Here is a 21,924-nt window from a genome sequence, read left to right as displayed (position 1 = left end):
GACACACTTGTGCTGACACAAGAGTGCGTGTTTGAGGATCAGTCGCGCGCCCAGCAACTAAGCGCCCTACAACAGCGAAGCCAGAGAACCAAGCCTCCTGGCTCAAGTTTAATTAATTTAATTGCTACTGATTTCTTAATATTATATTTATTGGTCTATATTTTATAATACTTTATGGCCACAGCCAGTGGCGGATCCTCGTATTTTACCGGCTCCACGCGGCTGCGTTGCCAGGCTAATTCTCGAGTCGCAACACCATTCCCCTCGCGGTCCGGGTCGCAACTAGCGCACCTAGGCTGTTTTTAGGCGAAAAGTTACAGAAGAAGCCCATATTTTTTTTAGATGGTATTTTATTCAATCCGAGCTCACCCCTCCCCGAAACCTTAACACGTCGGAGACAAACCTTGTCCGCAAGCCGGGACAGTTTCACTTTCATGTACAATACAAAAACTGTAAGTTATATTTAACAAATAGAGGAGCCAACTGAAAACCGTGTACTGTAAGGTCATCGTGAATGATCACGCAAAGAGCATTTAATTTGATAAAATGGCAGGAAATAAATTTTGAGAGCACAAACTGAGTGAAGGCGATTGTTTGATTTCTCCTTCCGTAGAAGTAACACGGCAAGGCTTCCGACTGAAATATATCCTTTTTTGTGAAATTAACAGAACCACTTGACAGGTAGACAATATTGTTGCCAAATGAGGGATGAACGAAAGGTGCTCATTTTTATTAAAAACTTGCCATGGTGTATTGCAATTCCTAAGGTTTGATTGGTTAAGAGACAATGGTATATGAGCTCATATACCATGGACCATGTACCACAAAGTAGGTGTCACAGTGTCAGCCGTGAAAACCGTGAGAGCAAAATGCAACACGACAATTTTTAATTTTCAGTTTTGCAACACCTCTTCGTGTCAATGTGTTATACAAGTGGTCAACAAAATGTTGTGTTATTTCAATTGCTTTAACATTTTGCCGGTTGCAGTCGACGGGCTTGTTTGTACAACGAATCCGCTAGGGCCTCTTCATATGAGCTCGGTAAACGGGCTGTCTCGGTTACCGGGACGAATTTTTTTCATTAGACGAAACTGACCAAAAAAGCGACACATGCAGTTACATCGTTTGCGAGTTTCTTAGCTTAATCGACACTTGCAACGTTAACTGTTCCAATAAAGTAAATGTATACAAGGCACAATAATGCCATTTTGACCGCCTAGTTGCGAAAGCGAAGCTATTTAATTTTCTCAAAAAAGGTTCATCGCGGTAACCGAGCTGGAGTGTTCATATGGGAAAATTCCCGGTTGCCGAGATCTCGATCGGTTACCACAAAACCGAGATCTCCGTAGCCTCGTCAGTCTGGTCAACCAGGCTCACGAAGAGGCCCTAATTCTGCTAATTGGTCGTGTTTTCTAACATATTTAAAGTCCGAGTACAATTTATATTGCCGGTTGAAGCCGGCGTGTCCGGTGCATGGGTGGAGCCAGCGTGTACGAAGTTCGGCTTTTATTCTGACACTTGTTTTCGCGTTGAACCAATCTTTTCTTCGATCGTCGATTATTTATCACACATTTCTGCGAAAACTAGCTATAAGATGAAATTTGGGAATGATTCGCTGATGATGTAAGTGTTTTGATGTTTCGCTCTATAAAAGCAATATTTAATCAGAAAATATAACTTTCACAGTAACGCTTTATCCCGAAAGCCAGTGAGCTCAGACGGTGAAAAACAATTGCCGAAAATCTGCCTAGCTCCTCAAGCAACGTTTGTGAATTGGTTTGCTATTTATAATTGTAAAGAAACAATATACTATCCGAACGGAGCGCTCGTTATTGACACGAACTTGCACGGTTTGTGTGATTGGCCTGCGCTGCGTCGTTTTACATTATCACTGAAGAATTTTAAAACTCTTTTAAATAGCCTACGATACGGCGCTGCTTCTATATAATAATTATTTTTAATTAACTCTATACTTTCGGAAATATTATTTTGAAGAAACAATACACTAGCCGAACTGAGCCCCCGTTATTGACACACGAACTGTCATGGTTTTGTGTGATTGACCCACGTCGTTGAAAAGGTCTTTAAATTCGCCTGCGATAAGGTACTGCTTCTATATTAAAACTATTTTTAATTAACACATTGAATAAACTTAAAAGACATCAAAAGTTCATATTCAAAGTTGACGAAAGTCATTTCCTAAAAAGCCAAATCACATTGAAAGCTCATGAAATATTGGACCTTCAAAATGTTTTTTTAATACCTGTATTTGTTTTTTTAATACCAGTATAACAATAAATTTGTAAAAATCAGCTTTTAAAAATATGACTTGTAAAGTAATTTATTTTATGCAGAGCCCCACTGAAAACCACATTTTTGTGACGTGGACTCCCTGTTAAGATATCTTTATTAAAAGAAATGTAATTGCTTCTCAGTCTCACCACTCCCTCATTTATGCTTCGGAGTTTAAAGACATCTGCAGCACAGAAAAAAAATAAAATCAAACAAAGCAAAAACAGAGACGAGACGAGACGAGAGATCAGAGAGCTACAATGTCGTTAACTGTACCAGTGTCTTCACTGTACCACTGTTCAAATGTCTCTACACCGACTTCGTTGAGCATTACTTCAGCTAGTTTCTGCTCCGTTCTCACGGTTACAGCTGTCGCAGGAAACTTCCTTGTGCTTCTTGCTGTCATTATCGATCCCAATCGCAATCTACGATCTCCATTTAACTTCTTGGTGGCCAATTTAGCGGCAGCAGATTTGATCGTGGGATGTTTTGCGCTGCCGATGTCGGTGGACTTCTATATCCGCGAGTCCTTGACGGCTCATCACGTTACTTTTCTTCCCCGAGATCATGCTAGACGGGTTGGATACTTCATTTCTACCACTGCGTCGCTGCTAAGCTTGGCTGCATTGACTGTAGATAGATTCAATGCTATCACAGATCCCCTCAAATACAGAATCAGGCTGAGCACGAAACGGGTTGCCATCGTTTCACTCGTTCTATGGATCGTCTCCACTGGATTACCGTTTCTTTACTTTCAAGTCGGTTATTTAAAGTATCAGTTCTTTTTCGCCAATACAGCAGTGGTGGCTACATTTACCGTGCTATGCCTCACTTATGCTAAAGTCTTCAAAACCTTAAAACATAAAGTCAAGAATTGTGATGCTCTACACGGTGGTAATGACCGAGACAACCACGCCAAGTTGAGAGCCATCAAACTGGAGAAGAAAATCACAAAAACATTTCTGATCATGTTGGCGCTCTTCATTTGTTGTTTTCTCCCGTCGCTGATTCTAATCTACGTGATCATCTTTTGCGGAAGTTGTAACTGTGTTTTTATTCAGTGGGCGAAGGATTTGAATTACATCCTAATCGCGGCCAACTCAAGCATGAACCCTTTCGTTTTTGCATGGCGGCTGCAACGTTACCGCAGAGCCTTCGCTAAAATTACAAGATGTGGGAAGATTAATGGGTGAAAATTGTGCTCTTCTTCAAATCAGTTAAACCTTTCCACGAATTCTTTAGGAGCGGTGTCTGGAAAGCACACACCAAAAAAACACACAAATTTTGTACACAGTACAGGTTAATCGATTGTTGTATACTGGTAGTCTCTCAGTTTTCTTAGGGTCAGTCGAGTCGCGCAAGGAGGGCGCAAAAAACCATCTCGTTCGGCGAAGTGTGCGCAAAAGGTGATGATATACGCTGATAGGGTGTTAGTTTTAACGGTCCACTTTTGAGGATTAAGTGCTTATAATTAATCCCCTTTCTTCTGCTTGTATAGCTACGCAGGCTTTCGTAGGACCATATACTTTTTAAATTTTATTTTATGTTTTTTTATAGTATAAACTCAAGATATAAAGAAAGAAGCAAATAACATGCTTTATGGCCAAAGCCAGTGATGGATTGGTCACTTCTCCCTTATTTTTTTTTCACTATACGCCCCTTCCTCATTTGTCCCTTTTTTCCCGGAACCCCAAATAGGTTGCAAGTCCAGATTTAATAAAATTCTTAGTTTGTAAACATAAAATTGCGCGAAATGGATTACACACAGGAACTAGCTTCAGAAACCAAATGACTAGCTGTCAGTTGGTCACCTTTTTATATTTGAATCACTATCCAAACAGTTAATGTTAATAATTAAAATTTGTATAGCGCAAATTTCATTACAAAACAATCAAATGCGCCTTACATAGATAAAAAAGTAAAAATAATGACTTTAAGTGAAGTAAAGGTACTGTGACAAGGCTGAGTTTAATCTATTTTATTAAATTTTGCCAACTGCTCGCTATGAAACTCAAACATTACTTCAATGGTTCTAAATGAAAAATCCATAGCTTCTAAAAAACAAATATGTCTCCCAGGCGTTATAATTAAAAGTTAAAGCAAACTTGATTCAGTTCTATTGCAATTTATTTTAATCTTTTTCAATCTTTTGTCCATCCGTACTTGCTTTTGTATTTGCTGTTTTAATAATTGAAATGTTCTTTTGTACTGTTTAATTATAAAGTGGCCTGCGAATACAGCCGCATCTCTTCGCCCCCGGCCGGTTTGGCGTTTTTGATTTTTTTTTTTCGTCTCACGAAACGCCAAACCGCCCGGAGCGAAGAGAGGCGGCTGTATTCGCAGACTAATTATAATGTGGCCATTTTTATATTTTACGCAACTTTGGTGGCCATGCCTGAATTCGGTTATTAAAATCCTGACACGGTAAAGACCAAGAAATACCCAACGCTTGCATGCATGTGTGAAGCCTACTTGCTCTACACTTTGTTAAAATTACTTGACGAACAAAGCAACAATCTTTGAGCCCGCGATGATCAACGCTGACTAAAACAATATGGCGTCCTCCGGTGACAACGCGAGAGCAAAGGTTTGTTTTGTGTTTTGGACAAATTTGCCAGTTTTATGTCTTTTTACTTTAAAGAAAACTATTCTGTGTTGTTCCTTAAAGGGTGTTACAATCGTAAAGCCAGTCATATTTGGAAATGTTTCTCATTACTTTGGAAAGAAACGTGAAAGCGACGGCCATACACACGGCTGGACTGTGTTTCTTCGGCCTTTTAAGAATGAGGTATGAACAAATCCCTGCACAAAGCTACCTACCTGGATTTGTTGCTATTTTATTAACTGTAGGATTAATAACTACTTTTTAACGAAAAAAATCGTAATAGTTCTAGAATGGACCCATTACCACTGGAGGAAAATAAAACCATTTTACATGAATATAGACGTAATACAAATGTATGTGGTTCTACATAAGCTTAAGTAAAATTCATTTGTTTTGTACTCCAGTGTATGATGTGAAATCATGCCTAAAAGGGGTCTGAAGAATTGGCATCTTGACTGACTGACTGGCCAACCAATTGATTGGTTGACTGACCAGAGTGTATTTTATGTGGGTTAAGCCCCGGGGGGAAAGTTTTATACGGGGAGGCTCCGCCCCAAGTTCTAACCCCTTACCCTTTTATATACCATTTTTGACAGAAATTGTACCCCTTTCGTATACCTTTAACTGAAAAAAGGTACCCCTTTCATATATCTAAGAGACATGGCGTGGACTTAAAATAGCACATTTTCTTGTCTTTTTTTATGTAACGCTTAATAAATTAAAATAATACAGCCATAAATTGCGTCTGTTCGAAATATTTTAATTTAAGGCCCTTTTAAATAGCCAAATGACAGATTTCCATACCCTTTCATATACTTAAACTCGTGAAATACCTACCCTTTTATATACCTGAAGCCTGAAAAAGGTACCCCTTTTCGGGCGGAGCCTCCCCGTATAGGCCGTTATATGGAGTACCCCCCCCCCCCCCGGGGGTTATGCCAACGATCTATGGTGTTTCCAATTTCTTATTTCAAATGTGGGTGATATACTGGCCTTTAATCATAGTCTTTGGAGTATTTAAGCACGTCTTATTGAGTGTTCAGATGTTCAAATTAATTATTTTGTCTTCGAATAACATAGAATTTTGAGAATGTTGGGATATCTTCCCGGGGGGGGGGAGGGGGCAGGAGGGGGACATACCTATACCGGCACATAACTATATAGGTATGTCGCAGCCCAGCTAAACAAAAAAAAAAGGTTTCTTAAAACTGAATTTTCTGTTCAGGTATTAGTAAAGCGATTTTATAAAGATTTGTGTCTTGCCGTGCACGGTTAGCCGTTATTTGAGTCGTCACGGAACGCTTCTCCTACCCTTGAATAGGGTGTCATTTTTCGGTTTTGGGCCTTAAAAAGGGTATAAATTTTCGCTTTCTTTATCCTTAAATAGGGTCAGGGTTTAAGAACCTTGGCGGCACACCCCTATCTGAAATTTATGGGAGTACCCCCCCCCCCCCCGGGATATCTTTAACATGAGATTTACTTTGAAAACCGTATTTTCTCAATTAAACGCCCCCGGCGTTTATTTCAAACTTGGCCTGATGGAGCCGGCGTTTATTCGAATCCTGCAGCTTATTCAAGCCCGATGTTTGTAACCAAGGGTTTCCGTTCTTTAGTTTTGACAGCCATATATTTTGCCACTTTTCCTAAACCATTCTACATCCCGAATAAATGCTTGAGGGGCTTATTTACAACTTCACCTTGGAGACCCGGCGTTTAATCGAGAAAATACGGTACACCCAGTGACTGACTGACAAATAAATGGACAGATGGACTGATCGATCATTGATCGGCTGATTAAAACCATTCAGGAAGGTAGAGGGTGAGGGACTTTTAATTGAAAGGTGCTGCTAAAAGTTAAAAAAATGTTTAAAGTGCTCACAATCACAATATGAACAACGCTTTGTAATGCTGTGACCATGAAAGCATTGATGTAGTCAACTACAGTGTATTTTAAATTTTCCATAGGACATGTCAAGCTATGTAAAGAAAGTCCACTTTAAACTTCATGAAAGCTATGCCAATCCAATGAGAGGTACAGTGTAAGAGATCTGTCAGAAGACTGCAGTCAGATCAGTTTCTTGAAGCTATTTTGGATTCCCTGTTCCTGGATTTATGTTATTTGTATTTAATTTTCCATTTTAAAACATTTTCACTCTAATGGATTTTGTGTCATTGTTACAGTTGTAACAAAACCTCCATATGAAGTGAATGAGTCAGGTTGGGGAGAATTTGAAATACAGATCAAAATATTCTTCATGGATCAGGCGGAGAGACCGGTTAGTACTTCCAGTGCTTGCAGTGGATAAGAAATTAGAAATTCAGTTATTAATATAAAGTTTGGTAGAGATTGCAGTGAAATACCTCTGCAAAAATTAAAGTATGTTGTAATAATTATTTGATTGCATATTTATTTAAACTTTGTTGTATATCACTGTAACAAACAAATGGAGGGGTTATGGGCCCTTTGCTTAAGATACATTTTCTTTTTTTATTAGAATGAGACATACTGTATAAAACTGTTTGAATTTTTCTTTTTTGAGCTTCTATTTGAAACGTTTTCCCTTGTTTTCTGCAGGTGACATTTTATCATCTTTTGAAGCTTTTCCAAACAGAATCTGCTCTTGCTTCTGGAAAGAAACAATTGGTTTCTGAGTTCTATGATGAGATTGTAAGTTGAATGGCTGTTTAAAGCTGGATTTTTTTTGCCTGGGAGGGACTCATAAGTGGATGGGGGAGGGGGGCAGGGGCCGGTGGGTATGGGGATGAAAGGGTACAGAAGGTGAGAGAAGAGGGGGAAAGGTGGATTCCCAGGGTGGCAGGAACCAGCAGAAATTGAGAAAACAATTGCAACATATCTTGATATTATTTCTGTAATAGAAATTGCGCAAAGAGGTGGTAACCACTAAGAGAGAACTGGGAGTAAAAGTTAGGGGAAGTGGGAAGTATAGACCCCTGCTACCCCTGCAAACGCCACGAAACTTAAAACATCTTAAAATAAAATTCGACCAGCATTGGACAACATTCTTTTCCATGTAGGTACTTTAGAAAACGACTGAGATTTACCAGAAATTTTTAATTGGTTTGAAAAGTTTTATTGCCTGAAAACTTTTCAACTAGAAAATTAGGAAGAACACTGCAGTAAGCAGAAGATTTAGCCTCTTGATGTGACTCCGTCATACTGTATCAATCAGAATTCAGTTCTAAAGCACTTAGCTTGCATATACCAGCTTGTGGCTATCGCGGGTACATATTTTTTTTCATTGTTTTAACTTTCCAGATTTTCCAAGACCCCACACAGATGATGCATCAGTGTTTATTGAGTGCGAGGCAGTTACAGCCAATAAAACACGAGACTGACTGTAAGTGACAAATCATCCACTGCCAATAATGGTCAGTGATTGTAGATCTGTTTATAATCCCTTTTCTGTCTGTTGTCATTGAAAATTCCATGAGACCTAAGCTAGATTTCCCCCACTCCCTTGTGTCCGCTCTTCATCCTGCAGCGGGAAGAGACTTTCAAGTAATATATCAAGCACAAGAGACAGTTTATTTATTGGGATATCCAAACACCAAGAAAAGAGTTAAAAATATGACCTGCAGTGGCTGACTCGTCCCCATTCGTCTTCATATAGCACGCAACAAAGGGAGAAGCACACGTGCCAGGTCTCCCTACCCATCTCCCCTTGCGCTCCCTTTTTTAGTACCCGTCTTTCCCTCCGCTGTATCTTTGCCGCATGCTATATGAAGACGACTGGGGACGAGTCAGGTGGAGTGGAGTATTTTTGACACAATTTGAGGTGTTTGGATAGCCGATGAAACACTGTCTCCAGTGTTTGACATATCTTCTCAATCAAAGCAAAAACTATAAAGTAACCAGAGAAATAAAACAGTAAAAATCTGTGCTAATTAAGACCGGGTTTCCAAACCTGCTTCACGGTTATGATTTTCTTTGTTTTGACTTGATGAATTTTTAATGAGTTTGAGAAGTGTAGAGAAGTATTGACAGTGAGTGCAGGTCCATTTTCTCTGGTACAGCTAGGAACAAGTCTAGAAGAGGGTGTGATCCTTATAAGAAAACAGGAGCCACACATTCTTAGTGTAGAGAGTGTGGATGTACTGTTCCCAAGATCAACATCGAACTTCGCTATAATGTATTCTATACATTTTTTTACAATTTGTTGAGAGAATTCAGTTTCTAATCAAAACCATTATTCTCAACTCTTGCTTGTTAAAGAAAGGCAAGAGAGGATAAGATACCTCTCTGTCCCCTAATCCTCTCTTGAGAAAGGTTATGAATTAAAGCTGGGGACTAGAATGTTAACGTTTCTTTTTGCATGTAACTACACACAGGGGCTGAAATTGAACAAAGGACAACAGCCTCGTTAGGCGGTGCCCGGCAAAAGATCGGCAAAGAAATCAGCGAGATGAATGAGAAACTTAAAACGTACAAAGACGCTATCCACCAAATGAAGGCTGAAATAGCAAAACTGGAACAACAAGACCAAGAGACACAGGACTCGAGCACAACGCCGTCTGTTTTATAATGAGAAAAACAACTGCTGTCTTTGGCGCCCTATCCGAAGAGTTTCCGATGATATGCGAAAATGTTCCGATAATATCCGAAAAGTTTTATCATCGAACAACCCGGAAGTTTCCAAACCGGATTGTCGTCGTCATTCTTTGTCTGTTGCCTAGCAACTCCAAAGCTGAAGACAAGCGGACTCAGACAATTAGAAACTCTGAGAAATATAAAAGACATCAACGAAAAAGTAATTTATCTACTCTCGTGCAGTCGTGTTGTATAATAATAAAAAAAGTTCTTATTGCGACATTCTTTTTTCTTTAACTTCAATGTAATTTCAAGTTTACGGAAATAAACTGAACTTGAGTCTTTTACAAACATGCAACCGGTGCAAAACGCGGGAAAATTCAACATGCGCACGACAACTGGCGATTTTTCCTCTCTTCCTTTTTTAAAAAATTTTTAAATTTTTAAAAAAAAAAAAAAATTCCCCCCCAACCACTAACCTCTAAGCCAAGTCGAGGTAAGGTTGGATTTAGTTACGCTGCTGATTGGCTGAAAAATCAGCGTGTTTTCTCTGATTGGCCAGGGCACATAACAAAGTTTTTCTAAGCAATCATAGCTCAATAAACCAAAGACAATTTAACAAACATGATTGCTTTCGTCTAGAAGTCGAAGACCCGACACCTGTAAACAGCGGCAAATCCTAACGAACGAAGCCGATAGACGTCCAATTTTATTGCTCGACCAACCTAAAATCACTCAAGTAAACTTTAAATATTCCTGCGACCGCAGACGGAGGCAACCGACGGAAATCTGTGCGCATTCGCAGGAAAACAAACATTCCACCCACGTACGGAGCCTTACTTTCATGGCTAAATTGCAGTGTACATAAGCACTTCCTTCATAACTAAAATGAATTTTATTCACGAAGGAAGTTTGTTTTTACACGTCATTACTGATGGTAAGCGTAGGCGAGACTCTTTTTCAAAATCTATAAAAAGTAACAAGCCTGGAATGTTTTTTTGTGAAGCATATTCAATAATATTGTCTATCAATCGGATGTTTTCTCCTATAAATCGTCCTTTTAGGAAGCCAGTCTGGTCATTGTTGATGAGATTTGGTATAACAGCTTTAAATCGATTTGCGATGGCTTTCGCGGCTATTTTATAATCACAGATAAGAAGGGTTATCGGGCGCCAGTTTTTAATGAAATGTGGGTCTGAATCTTTTTTTGGTATAAGTTTAATTATTCCTCGTCTCTGTGTAATCGAGAGTTGCCCTGTGTTGTAACCGTAGTTCAGGGCGTCAATCAAGATAGAAGATAATTCGTCCCAAAAGGTTTTGTAGAATTCGGATGGAAGGCCATCAGTTCCTGGGCTTTTGTCAGAGTCCAAATTGACTCGAAATTGTAAAAGAAGAACTTGACCGCCACGCACGTACACTTAATAATGAGCTGTTTTGAACTCTTGCGTGTGGCGCGGGAGAATACGGTAGATTTACTACATTATTACGTTTTTTGGGGTCGAATTGGAATGCAAACACGCGGTCGGTGATTTACAGCTATTTCAGTTAAGCCTGGTTCTCATATAATCAACCGATCGTTTATATCGCCACTGTTTCTCTTTTCCTTTTTTTTTTTTCTTTTCCAGAACACAAAGGGTTATTTAATGTGTAAAAACTAAAATAATAATTTTTCCCGTAATATCTTTTTACCTCTTATGAGCCCTTTTTTCTTAGCTTTTGTTCACTGTTACATCGCTTTTTGTTTGGAAATTTTTCTAAAATTCGATTCAGCATGGCTAAAAGTACCTTGTCAGGGTTCGTACGGGTCTTGGAAAACCTGGGAAGTCGTGTATTTTTGAATTTCATTTTGCAGTCATGGAAAGTCGTGGAATTTTATAATTTCATTTTTAATTTCATTTTAATTTCATTTTCCAGGCCCGGAAAGTCATAGAATTTAAGTTTGGGTCATGGAAAGTCATGGAAAAATGGTATTCATTGCTCAAAATATATTAGGCAGGTTATTTTATTGTGAAGAAAAGGGTAAAAATGTACCCGAAATCAAGAAAATGTTTGAAAATTTCTAAGACTGAAAATGGTCAAATTTAGGTCATGGAAAACTTTGAAAAGACTGGGAAAAGGTCATGGAAAGACATGGAATTCCAAATGCTCAAAAGAGTACAAACCCTGCTTGTTCCCACATGTCTGAAGGGAAGGTCTTGTCTTATTGTCTTATGGCCATAACCCTAGGTGGGTATAGGGCTGGTCTGAAGGGAAGGAAACATGCAAAATTACGTTTGAGATGTCGTTATATTTTCATAAGTATGCAGCACGTCCAGCAGCCCTTTCCTTCCAGGCTTGAAGCTTTTAGTCGGTTAGGCCGTTTTTTTTTTCTGACCACAATCTCTCTCCGCCTTCTTTTTGTTGTTTGTCTCAGATTCTACCTGAAAAATTCCATACTGATGACGTAGCTCTGCTGAGATCCACGTAGTGACTCTGATTGGTTGTAACTAAGCAACAGCCAATCAGAGTCACTATACGGATCTCAACAGAGCTACGTCATCAATATGGAATTTTTCAAGTGGAACACAGGCGTATCTTGAACCCGACCGCGGTACGGTCAAACAAAAGAAAGATGCAAAAAAAAAATTAATTTTAACAGTTCAAAGCTCGATACATTACCGGTATCCTGACGATTTACTAAGTTTTTTTGGAGCATAACTAAAAAAGTTCTATGTTTTTGAAAATAGCAATATGAGGACTTGTCGGCGCCATTTGTCAAAACATTTACAAAGTTAAAAACTGACACCCCTTTACCTGAGGAAATGGGTATATGTTTACACTCAGCAACTGTTTAATCTATCCTTGCTCATCACAACACTTCAAGATGAATGAGACTCTCCGAAATAGACTGAAAGAAAGGCTGCCTGAAAATGTTTGACTACGGTGAAATCTTGAGCAGGGAACGGAATTTTGGCATGGAGAGAAATTAACCTCTCTTGCTTTGGTCAGCTTTTGGCGTTTGCTATTATTGCTGCAACTATTGTCTCGCACCATAGAAAGCGGTGTACTCTTGGTGAAGTCTTTAATATATCGTCGTTAATTACATTGCAATTTCAGGACTATTGTTGCAATTAGAAAGCAGTAAATTGTATAAATGTGTGCTGCAGTATAGAGAGTTTTATAGCCATTCAATCGCGTTCGAAACCTAATGAATCAATTCCACATTAAATTGCACCCCAAAATAAAAACGATGTCACATAATTTGCGAAGCGAAGAGTGCGACATCGGTTTTCAAGTAAATTAAAGTGCAATTAACGAGTCTAGCAAAGAATTTTTGTTTAAACAGATACATTACCGTTGCCCAATTTTGCCTTTGATAGACGTAATATTGCAATATCCATACATGATATAGCGCAAATCTATCGCTTTGAAGTCGGGCGCAAATCTAGCCAATCCACGTGCAGTATTTCTCTTGCTGTAGTACCTCTCATGAAATTTCAAGTTTTTTGTTGCTTCACCCATATTACAATCCGCCGGAGTACAAAAGTCTTGGTTTATAATCAATATAACCTTTTATCCTTCAAGATCTGAGCCACTTCTCAAACTGCGTCAGATTTGAAGTAAGCTGGGACAGGAAATTGATTGAAACCTTAATTACTAATCGGAGCATTAGCAGTGTTTCGTAAAATTTATAATGACGGTGCGGCGAGATCACTAAATACTCTGTTTGGTCAGTCCATTTTCGTGTCTAAACGAAAATGGAAACATTTCAGACCCCTTTATGGTATTTACTTGGAAAGATGGATAACGAAGCCATTCAATTTCAGACGATTAATTGGGTTTAGACAAAGATTGGCCTAGATTTGGAAACCTATCAAAAGCAGTGGTGACAGGCAAGTGTCAATATTCAAAAGCTCTCTTAACAATGATATCAGCAGGGAGAAAGATAGGACACAAAATGTTCAATTAAAACCCAAGATTTTCAGATTAAAAAAACCAAGACCTTTAGTCTCTGCGTGACGTTATTGAGTTTTGTGAGCGTTCATCGACAGGATAAAAGCGAAGTGAGACTGTTTCATATTTGTACACCTGGTGAAAAAAATGACAAGAAAACCTTCTGATGTCGGATGGCTTCTGCAGGTGCGCCCTCTTCAGTCCAAATAAGTTCATTAGCCAATGACAAGGCGTCATCGACGGAGCGCAATATTGCACTCCCACAAAACTTCATTCGCTTAAAACCTATTACCCCCCCCCCCCCCCCCCCAACCCAGAGCTTCGCGAGCCCTGCGAGTCACGTATTACTAGTTTATTCGTGATTTGCCGTTTTCACAGCCAATGAAAGGCCATAGAAACTGGGAATTTAATTTCGTTTGGACGAAACCCAAAATATCGCATTTATTTCGCACCATCTAAAGTAACCGGTTGGTAATCAGAGCGTCTGAGAGAAGGGAAATTAAACCCGTAACCATGCCGGATGGCGCACTCTAACTGACCTACACAATTGAACATTTGCCATTTCGCGGCGGAATCATGTTTGGACGGCGATGTTCAAGCCAAGTTCTATTACACGGTTAGTGGGATTGCTAGGTTGTCATTTATTTATTTTTTACACAAAAATCGAATCAAAGAAACAACGATTTAAGGATTAATTTCTATTTTCTTTACTAAGCGAGCGAAATTGTCTTTTCATTTTTAGGTGTGATGCTCATGTTATTCTCGGGATGTTTAGCGTTAGATTCGGGAGTATTCTATGCATGTCCTCAGGTATATACTGTGATATTCTTTAATATATTCTCTTTTTTTTCCTCGAGGGATAAACGAAGCCTTTTTAATCCCTAAATCTGGAGAATTAACGAATTAAATAAAGCGAGCTTGCTGGCGACAAAAACAAACATCTTGGATACAAAAGGATTGAGCACTCTGAAAATAGCATTTTTTCACATATCTTCATATATATTAACCATTTGATACATACGATCTGTTTTAAGCGTTCAGGCATATATATTTTTTACTTCATAAAAAATTGTTAAATAACCTTTCTTCGAATTGTATCGACAGAATATGCCGAATTTATACTGTAACAATGGGACTGCCGATATTGTGAAATCTAGGCGATTTGCTTTCTATATATATATCTGTTTACAAATGATGTTATGGTAAACGTTTCTTGGGTAGAGTTGAAAACGAAACAGTTAATCTTCTCTGAAACATAATCGCGATAAATTTAAGGGCGCGAAACTCGGAGTTAAATCATTATACAAATTAAACGCGAACTTCAATATTTCCACTTCATTTAAAACACAAGTCGAAAATTTATTCATGATAAATACAAATATTCTTATCTGTTTGACAGTTTCTTTACTCGGGCAGCAAAAGAAATTTTTCGTTGCTATACAGACGAACAATTTGTTGTTATGAGAACGAAACATTTTTCTCTCTTTTTTCGTGTTTGTAAAACAAAGGCAGCTTATTAACGAGGAGAAACGAATACCATTTTATGGTCGTAAAGCAATTATAGAATTTGAAACTTAAAATGGGTGAATATTTGGCATGCCTCGTTCGATTGTTGCACTAAAAATTTATGAAGTTAGGTAGAAATCCACTCAGTTCAGCGAAAATGCGTGTTTAAAATTCAAAAATTTAAAAAGTCGGTTATCAGTTTATTGTACTCACTGAATTGTAGTAAAGTTTCAATAAAATGTACATAAGATTACCATGATTGTAATAACAGTGAATTAACAGCGTTGTTACGAAACAAAGCTGATTTTATCGTATCTTCGCTAAAATAGTATCCAGAAAAATATTTCGTTGAAGTGAAAAGCGGATAAGTGAAAATTAAATTTAGGAGACTTTTGTCTACTGAAAAATGCCAGATCATTTCCATTAGAATGGCGACCGCGAAAGCGTGGTTAAATTAATTTAAAAGAATAAAACAATATGCAATTGAAATAAACGAGAAGTCATTTTATGTTTTTATTTTTGGCTTTATTACTGCTACTAATTGGCGGTCAGGTTTCCAGATAAAGGAGATAAATGTAATGGATTACAGGGCATTTTCTGGTAAATGAATATTAAAATTATTACTGCGAAACTGAACCTAAAAGCATCATATTAAAGTAGATGCGTTTAATAATCGTAAGAGAAACAATCTTTTTTTGTCCACGAGAAAACGAGGGAGCTTATAAATTTTTTATTTGAATAAGAATTTTGAATAAGAATGCTTCTTGTTTAGTCGTATATTGACGAATTTTTGATAATTAATCCCGCTCGCTGCTTTTACAGAGTTCCTTGTTACACACGTTGAATTCCATTATTAGCTAAAGGTAAATAAATTCAGTATTTTGACTTTTTAATTATTTTCAACACCCTAAGGTACACCAAAGCCCATTTATTTTTTGGTTGAAAGGAAGGAAAACTTTGAATACGAAAGACTTTAAAAACGGATCCTTATGGATTTCGCTGGATAACCTTGTTTTTCCTCATTTCATTATTTAAAAATACAATCGTATTGTTATGACAAGATAATGTAGCATGTATAAATTTTTAATAAGGTTTATTCCGTTCTGGTTATCTGGCCCGAAAACTCAATCAAGTTCGGAGCCAATATCTTGTGCGAAACAAAGCTAAGATAATCTTTTAACACCTTACTAGAAAAAATTTCGAAGACAATTAGTTTTGCTTTAATTTGTTCTAAATGTTTTCATCTTTTTTTCACGTTCGTTCTACGATAGAAACGTTAAGAATTTTGACTGGCTTGCTTCCAATAAAGCTATATAAATTAAATGGCAATAGTAACCTTAAACTGAGCTTTTTTCTAGCGAAAACAGATTGCTGGCGATGAAGTGACTCCGTCGTATTGAGTGCGACATGGTTTTGGCGCGACCACTGAAGATACTCTGAGTGTTTATAGCACATGTACAGTAGCACGAACGCCTTTTTAAAACGCGGGCCGAAGATGTTTATTTAAGTTTACAAAGTTGTCACATTGGAAATAACAGGCAAAACACTTTGCACTCTTTTCCAAAAGATTAAAAAGTCCTAATAACTGGGCATGAAAAAAGTCGCATAAGTAGATATGAAAGATATCAATATTTCTGCCTGCTTTGTCAAAAAATACAAAGTATGAATTGTGTTTTACTCACTGGCACTTTACCTGATGATAACCGAGAGATGCAAGATGTTTTTAGTTTACTTTTCATTGCCATGTAGTTTTGTACAGTCGAAAACTCGAGAAAAAAAAGAAATATTGAATAAATAAATAAAAAATCTGAGGCTTAAAAAGACTTGTACTCCCCGCTTTATTAACAATGTCAGGCTGTCGAACTAGAACTGGACTGAGAAACACGATTAAACAACATCGCTATTATTTTATGTCAGCGGAAAAGAGTAAAACAAGGATATCTATCGATGGCGTACAGTTTTGATGTTTGCATTGTGGATCAACATTTGTTAACCAGTTGTTCTTTTTTTTCTGATGGGAGGAGCAGTGGTTAGCGCGTTGGACTCTGGATCGAGCAATCCAGGGTTCGAGCCTTGGCCGGCGTCATTGTGCTGTGTTCTTGGGCAAGACACTTTACTCTCGTAGTGCTTCACTCCACCCAGGTGTATAAATGGGGACCGGCGAATTTACTGCTGGGGGGGTAACCCTGCGATGGACTAGCATCCCATCGAGAGGGGAGTAGAAATACTCATAGTCGCTTCATACTATGGAAACCGATCAGCTTCGGCTAGATGAGCCACTTGGCTCACACGCAGACTTAACATTTTACCTGTTCTTTTCCTAGGATGCATGTAACAGCACGCTTTCCAGCAGGCCGTGCCTTGTGGAAAACAATATATGCAAATGTACAGCGGCACAGAACAGTGCCGCCTGCAATAGCCTGGATCAGCAGACTTTTGCAAACTTAACCGGGGCAACGAATGAAAATGCAACACAGTGGAGCTGCTGTGTTTGCCCGCTGGACTCAAGATACTGCTGTAACAAGTGCAACAACACAACTCCCAGCACATCAGGTAATACATAAACTCCCTATTTGTTGTGAAAAACCTAACTCAGCCAGTAGGAGTCCATAATATAAGTCATTTATGGACTGCAAAATAGAATGTGATCATGAAGGTGGGAGTTTATCAGTGGATATCGTGATTATAAAATTTCCAATGATAACTATAAGTGAATGGTTACATAAAAGTGCAAAGAAGATAACTATTTTTTGCCGGAGTGGCCACAAAACTTTATCTTATCTTAACTTCTCCGCGCTCTTATTACTGTCTTATTTTGCTGAATGAGTTTTGCCATTATTCGGGCTTCCCACCTCCCCACCTTCTGTTCAGCGACGTTCATCGTTCCTATCCCACAATTTGTCTCGAAAATTTTTTTTCTCCCACATAATTTTCTCTCTCTCCACAGCTGCGTCAGTTGTGCAAAAAATTGTACAGCCAACCACATACTTTAGAATGCTGCTTGTGTTTGTACTGGAATGCAGTCAGTTTTCAAACGAAGAAGACAAGTTGAATAACTCGCTGAAACAAGGAATAAACAGCCTGACCGGCATGCCACTGGATCAGGTCACAGTCACTGACACCAGCTGCGCGACTGGTCAGCGGCCTTACTGCGGGGTCGACGTGCCGGGTATCAGGGCTCATCACCGCGCAAAGCGCTTGGCTGTGGGAGGAAGAATGAAGGGCGGAAAGACCAAGAAAACAAATACCAAAGATAACTCTTACAACTCGTACCGCGGTACAACGATTGATCTGACGTGCAACAGCATGTCCGCAAACATGACAATGTATGGAAAGAATGTCACAAGCCTCGAAATTTCTCTGGAGTTACTAAGACAGCTTCAACTCAACAACTCCCTTGTTATCCCATTATGGGATGGGCGTGTTATTACCTCCTCGTTCATGCTATCTGCCATGGAGGATAGTTCATATAGTCTTCACGAGGCGCCCACACCCAAGCCCAAACCCGCTCCCCCAACAGAAGACATGCCTCCACTTGTAGTAGACTTAAAGCCCATGATCTACGCCGCGGCTGCCTTTGGGGGGTTGATTACTCTCTGTGTTCTCTGGAAGTTTATTAAACATTCCTGGCTTCTTTCAAGAAAGAAGTTCACGCCAATTAACAGTGATCGCGTGGATAAAAATAGATCCCAGCAACTTACTAAGCAGCAAAAAATCATGGAGGCGATGGAGGAAAACGACCGGGCGTCACATGGTATGTGCATACATGAAGTAGTGGAAAAATTTTTTTATTGTTATTGTTATAGCAATGAATGAATTTGTGATGTTCGCGAAAGAGTATCTCCGAATCCATACATGAATTAGGAGATACTCTAAGAGATACTCAGTGATTCGCTAGGACTACACCATCAACCCACCATTAAATAGCTACCTGGTTCATTCATACATTTTACCTTAACAATACATGAAAACTGAAAAATTTTCTACTGAAACCCTAAGTAAAACTGACTCAATGCTTAATTTCAAACAGTAAGTATATCTTATTTGACATTTCAGCGTATAGTACACGCGTACCACTCAACATCACACGGTAGAGCAGTCCAAATTTTGGAAAGGAAAAACCCTAAAAAAATTGCATGTGGAATTTAAATGCATTTATTGAGTGACGTTCTTTTATGTCTTGCTGCTAAAGCCCTTCAATGTTATTCTTTCATTCATCAGCCAATGGGAGCGCGTTCACAACAGGCAGCTTCCCTCGAAGTAATGACGAGGCTACGAAGCAGCACCACGACTGGTCCTCCCCAGGCTTCCCAGCGAGGTCGCTCGTACCAGCGTATAAACCAACCGAGCTGCATAACCAGAGGACTCCGCCGAGACTCATTTTGGACGACGACGGCTCTGATATTGGGGATGATAGGCGGAGCATCGACAGTGCAAGCGTGGTTAATCTTGGTGATGACGAAAATTTGAGCGACATTTTAAACAGCGATGACGAACGAGCACTTCGGCCTTCAAGTACGGGCTCGCATTTCTCGAAAGGGATTAGAAATTCTGGTTATATTGAGGACAGCACGATGGTTTACATGGAGGAAACTAATCGTGCGGGAAATAGAATGCGAAGGAAGCCAAAGTCTCCAAGTCTCGCTAATGGTAGCGCAAAGCTTTCCGTCAAGAGTGATGTTCAAGAAGAACGAAAAGGATCTATAATTTCTTCTGATTTAAGCTTGGACGCAGGAGAACAAACAGTTTTCTTGCCAGTGAAGAAGGAAAAGAACCCCAAAAAGCAAGATAAACAGAAGAAAAGTAAAAGTTTTTTGTCAGCCGCGAATGCTGAGAAACCTAACAGGAGATCTTCCATAACGCCACTAAACGAAAACAAAGGCACACGGAAAAATTCTGCGATAGACGTTAAGGCTCCTCAGAAATCTCTTACGGTACAAGTTGCAGAAGGAGAGAAGAGAAGAAAATCAATTACAGACGCAACGGAAAATGATAGAAAAATTGCTACGCCGAAAGATACTTACACGAGAGGAAAAAGAGCATCTAAAGCTTCGGCTTTAGAAAATGGTACAATATTTGTTGATAAGGAAGGATTGGATGTTGATGAAAATGAAGCATCTGGCAAGAACAGAAATGGACGGTCAATCACGCCTGCCGGTACACATAGGAAGTCCATTTCCATTGGTGCGAGCGGTGAAGACGGGGAAGGCTCTGGTAGAAAGCAAAAGAAGATAAATTCAACATCGGCCACGCCTTTGAACGAACGCAGAAAGTCCGCAATCGTAGATGTCGAACAAAGGGAACGTTCTGAAGATATCTGGAAAAAGATGAATGGTACAACCATCGCGCTGGACAATGGACATAAGAATGGCATAGTTGCCGATGATAACAAAAAGAAGAAGAAAAAGCAGAAGACTAAGAAAGAAGCTAAGAAAAAGACAGTCGATTCTGATGATTCGTTAGAAGAAGTAATGGCGACTCTTTCTGCGAGTGTTGCAGGGATGAATGTCACACCAGCCACGCCTGAGATCCAGCGAAGACCCTCAGCAGTGTCACAAGAGAAAGAAAAGAAGGAAAAGAAGAAAAAGAAACGCAAGGACAGGGAGAGAAAGAAAGAGAAATTAGAAGATTCTGAGGCGTCGGGTGAAGATGAAATGGCGGATGACAAAACGAAACAGCTACGTGTAGACATTGTCGAACCAGAAACAAAGCGACGCACGTCCGTGAGTCCAGATGAAACACAGAAAAAGAAAAAGCAAAAGGAAGCGACAACATCGAGACGAAAATCCGAGATTCCTAGGCCTACGACGCATCAAGAAACAAATGGAAGTTTTGTGCAGAGCGCAAAGAGTTTAAACATGGACTCGCTTACGGTTACACCGGAGAAAAAACGCAGAAAGTCGCTCGCCATTGAACTTGAAGACATGGAAACCAAATCACAGACCAGCGAGGAGGGTGGTCGCAGAAAATCAATCAGTCCCGACATACCTGCTGATTGGAGGAGGTCTGGCGCTGATCATAACGTCACTCGTATGCAACCAAACAGCATTTCACCCCTCCCCACTGGGTACAAATCGCCACGATTGGTTATCAAGCCTTCTTATCACCAGTACTGACGCATCCTCTTTCCCCTGAGCCCCTCACAGGCCATGATTTCTCTGAGCACTCCAACAAGATATGTCCCTTCCTTTAATTAGCGTGCGATTATTTCAAAGCTATTCTCCTATTTGGACTAGAAGGAATTTATCAAAGTCGAACGAACGTATAAAGTAAACACCCGACCGGTAGTTTTAGAAAGTGCAATACAGACTCTGACAAATTATTAACGTTGAAGTATAAATAGGCCTGTTCCGATACATTAAGATTCCAACTTGACTTCGAGGCTTGGGAGAATTAAACCAAAAAATAAATCATAACGAAGTCGAGGGATGAAATAAAATGTTTTATTATTTTAATTAATCCCACGAGCCTCGGAGCCTAGTTAGAATTTTAATATATCGGAATTGGCCTTTTAAACTTCCTCTGAGCGGTTCCCTTCGAAGTCTACCCTTAACAAAGCCGGCTGCACAATCAGATAATCTTCATACCGTACTTGAGGAGTACGATATAGTTTCCATTTTATGTAGGAGACGAGGAGAAAAAAAAAGATACAATGTATTAAAAGACAAGCTTGTTGCGTCGAGAAAAGATCGACTGTTAAACCGGGATCTTGAATGTTGTACTATTACCGATATGTTTGCGTCAGAAACGATGTCGAAGAAACTTGTATAAATGTGTGCCGAATGTCTAGTTTTATTTGTCGATTTTTTTTCTTTTTTAGTAACAATAGAGTTTATAGCGCTTGCAACAAAATTAATATGTAAATAACACGAGATGTCTTGAACAGAGATGGAAGAACATGATAAATGATGGTTTGTAAGCTCAATTGTGCAATAACAACAGTTCCAACCAGCAGTGTTTTGAAGAATTTTTTTATTGTCAGTATTTCTTTGCCGTAACTTACATAACGTTACATTAACAAACTATTCTATTTTCAAGT

The 21,924-nt window shown here is 39.1% G+C and overlaps 3 protein-coding genes across 3 annotated transcripts; all 3 read left to right on the top strand.

Annotated features, from left to right (window-relative positions):
• Nucleotides 1–2,536: 2,536 nt before the first annotated feature.
• On the top strand, nucleotides 2,537–4,441 carry LOC144657688 (adenosine receptor A2a-like). The gene has a single exon (XM_078518047.1). The coding sequence runs from the start codon at nucleotides 2,553–2,555 to the stop codon at nucleotides 3,483–3,485; it is 933 nt and encodes a 310-aa protein (XP_078374173.1). The 5' UTR covers nucleotides 2,537–2,552; the 3' UTR covers nucleotides 3,486–4,441.
• A 286-nt stretch (nucleotides 4,442–4,727) lies between these two features.
• Nucleotides 4,728–9,723, top strand: LOC144657697 (YEATS domain-containing protein 4-like). Its single transcript, XM_078518057.1, has 7 exons — nucleotides 4,728–4,879; nucleotides 4,961–5,080; nucleotides 6,863–6,929; nucleotides 7,079–7,173; nucleotides 7,473–7,565; nucleotides 8,175–8,256; nucleotides 9,248–9,723. Exons 1-7 carry the CDS (start codon nucleotides 4,847–4,849, stop codon nucleotides 9,439–9,441), a joined length of 684 nt encoding a protein of 227 aa, XP_078374183.1. The 5' UTR covers nucleotides 4,728–4,846; the 3' UTR covers nucleotides 9,442–9,723.
• A 4,030-nt stretch (nucleotides 9,724–13,753) lies between these two features.
• LOC144657672 (uncharacterized) lies at nucleotides 13,754–21,904 on the top strand. Its single transcript, XM_078518026.1, has 5 exons — nucleotides 13,754–13,995; nucleotides 14,122–14,189; nucleotides 17,210–17,438; nucleotides 17,833–18,639; nucleotides 19,107–21,904. Exons 1-5 carry the CDS (start codon nucleotides 13,956–13,958, stop codon nucleotides 20,999–21,001), a joined length of 3,039 nt encoding a protein of 1,012 aa, XP_078374152.1. The 5' UTR covers nucleotides 13,754–13,955; the 3' UTR covers nucleotides 21,002–21,904.
• Nucleotides 21,905–21,924: the final 20 nt, after the last annotated feature.

Source organism: Oculina patagonica, chromosome 6 (genome assembly GCF_052425735.1).
Source record: "Oculina patagonica isolate OP01 chromosome 6, crgOcupat, whole genome shotgun sequence".
Taxonomy (NCBI): Eukaryota; Metazoa; Cnidaria; class Anthozoa; order Scleractinia; family Oculinidae; genus Oculina; species Oculina patagonica.
The sequence above is the reverse complement of the archived record's forward strand: the minus strand, read 5'-3'. Positions and strand labels throughout refer to the sequence as shown.

Coding starts and splice junctions, on each gene's coding strand:
- LOC144657672 (XM_078518026.1), top strand. CDS start 13,956: ATGTTTGGACGGCGATGTTCAAGCCAAGTTCTATTACACG. Junction 14,190..17,209: donor TATTCTATGCATGTCCTCAG/GTATATACTGTG, acceptor TTCTTTTCCTAG/GATGCATGTAACAGCACGCT. Junction 17,439..17,832: donor CACAACTCCCAGCACATCAG/GTAATACATAAA, acceptor CTCTCTCCACAG/CTGCGTCAGTTGTGCAAAAA.
- LOC144657688 (XM_078518047.1), top strand. CDS start 2,553: ATGTCGTTAACTGTACCAGTGTCTTCACTGTACCACTGTTCAAATGTC.
- LOC144657697 (XM_078518057.1), top strand. CDS start 4,847: ATGGCGTCCTCCGGTGACAACGCGAGAGCAAAG. Junction 5,081..6,862: donor TTCGGCCTTTTAAGAATGAG/GTATGAACAAAT, acceptor AATTTTCCATAG/GACATGTCAAGCTATGTAAA. Junction 6,930..7,078: donor CTATGCCAATCCAATGAGAG/GTACAGTGTAAG, acceptor TCATTGTTACAG/TTGTAACAAAACCTCCATAT.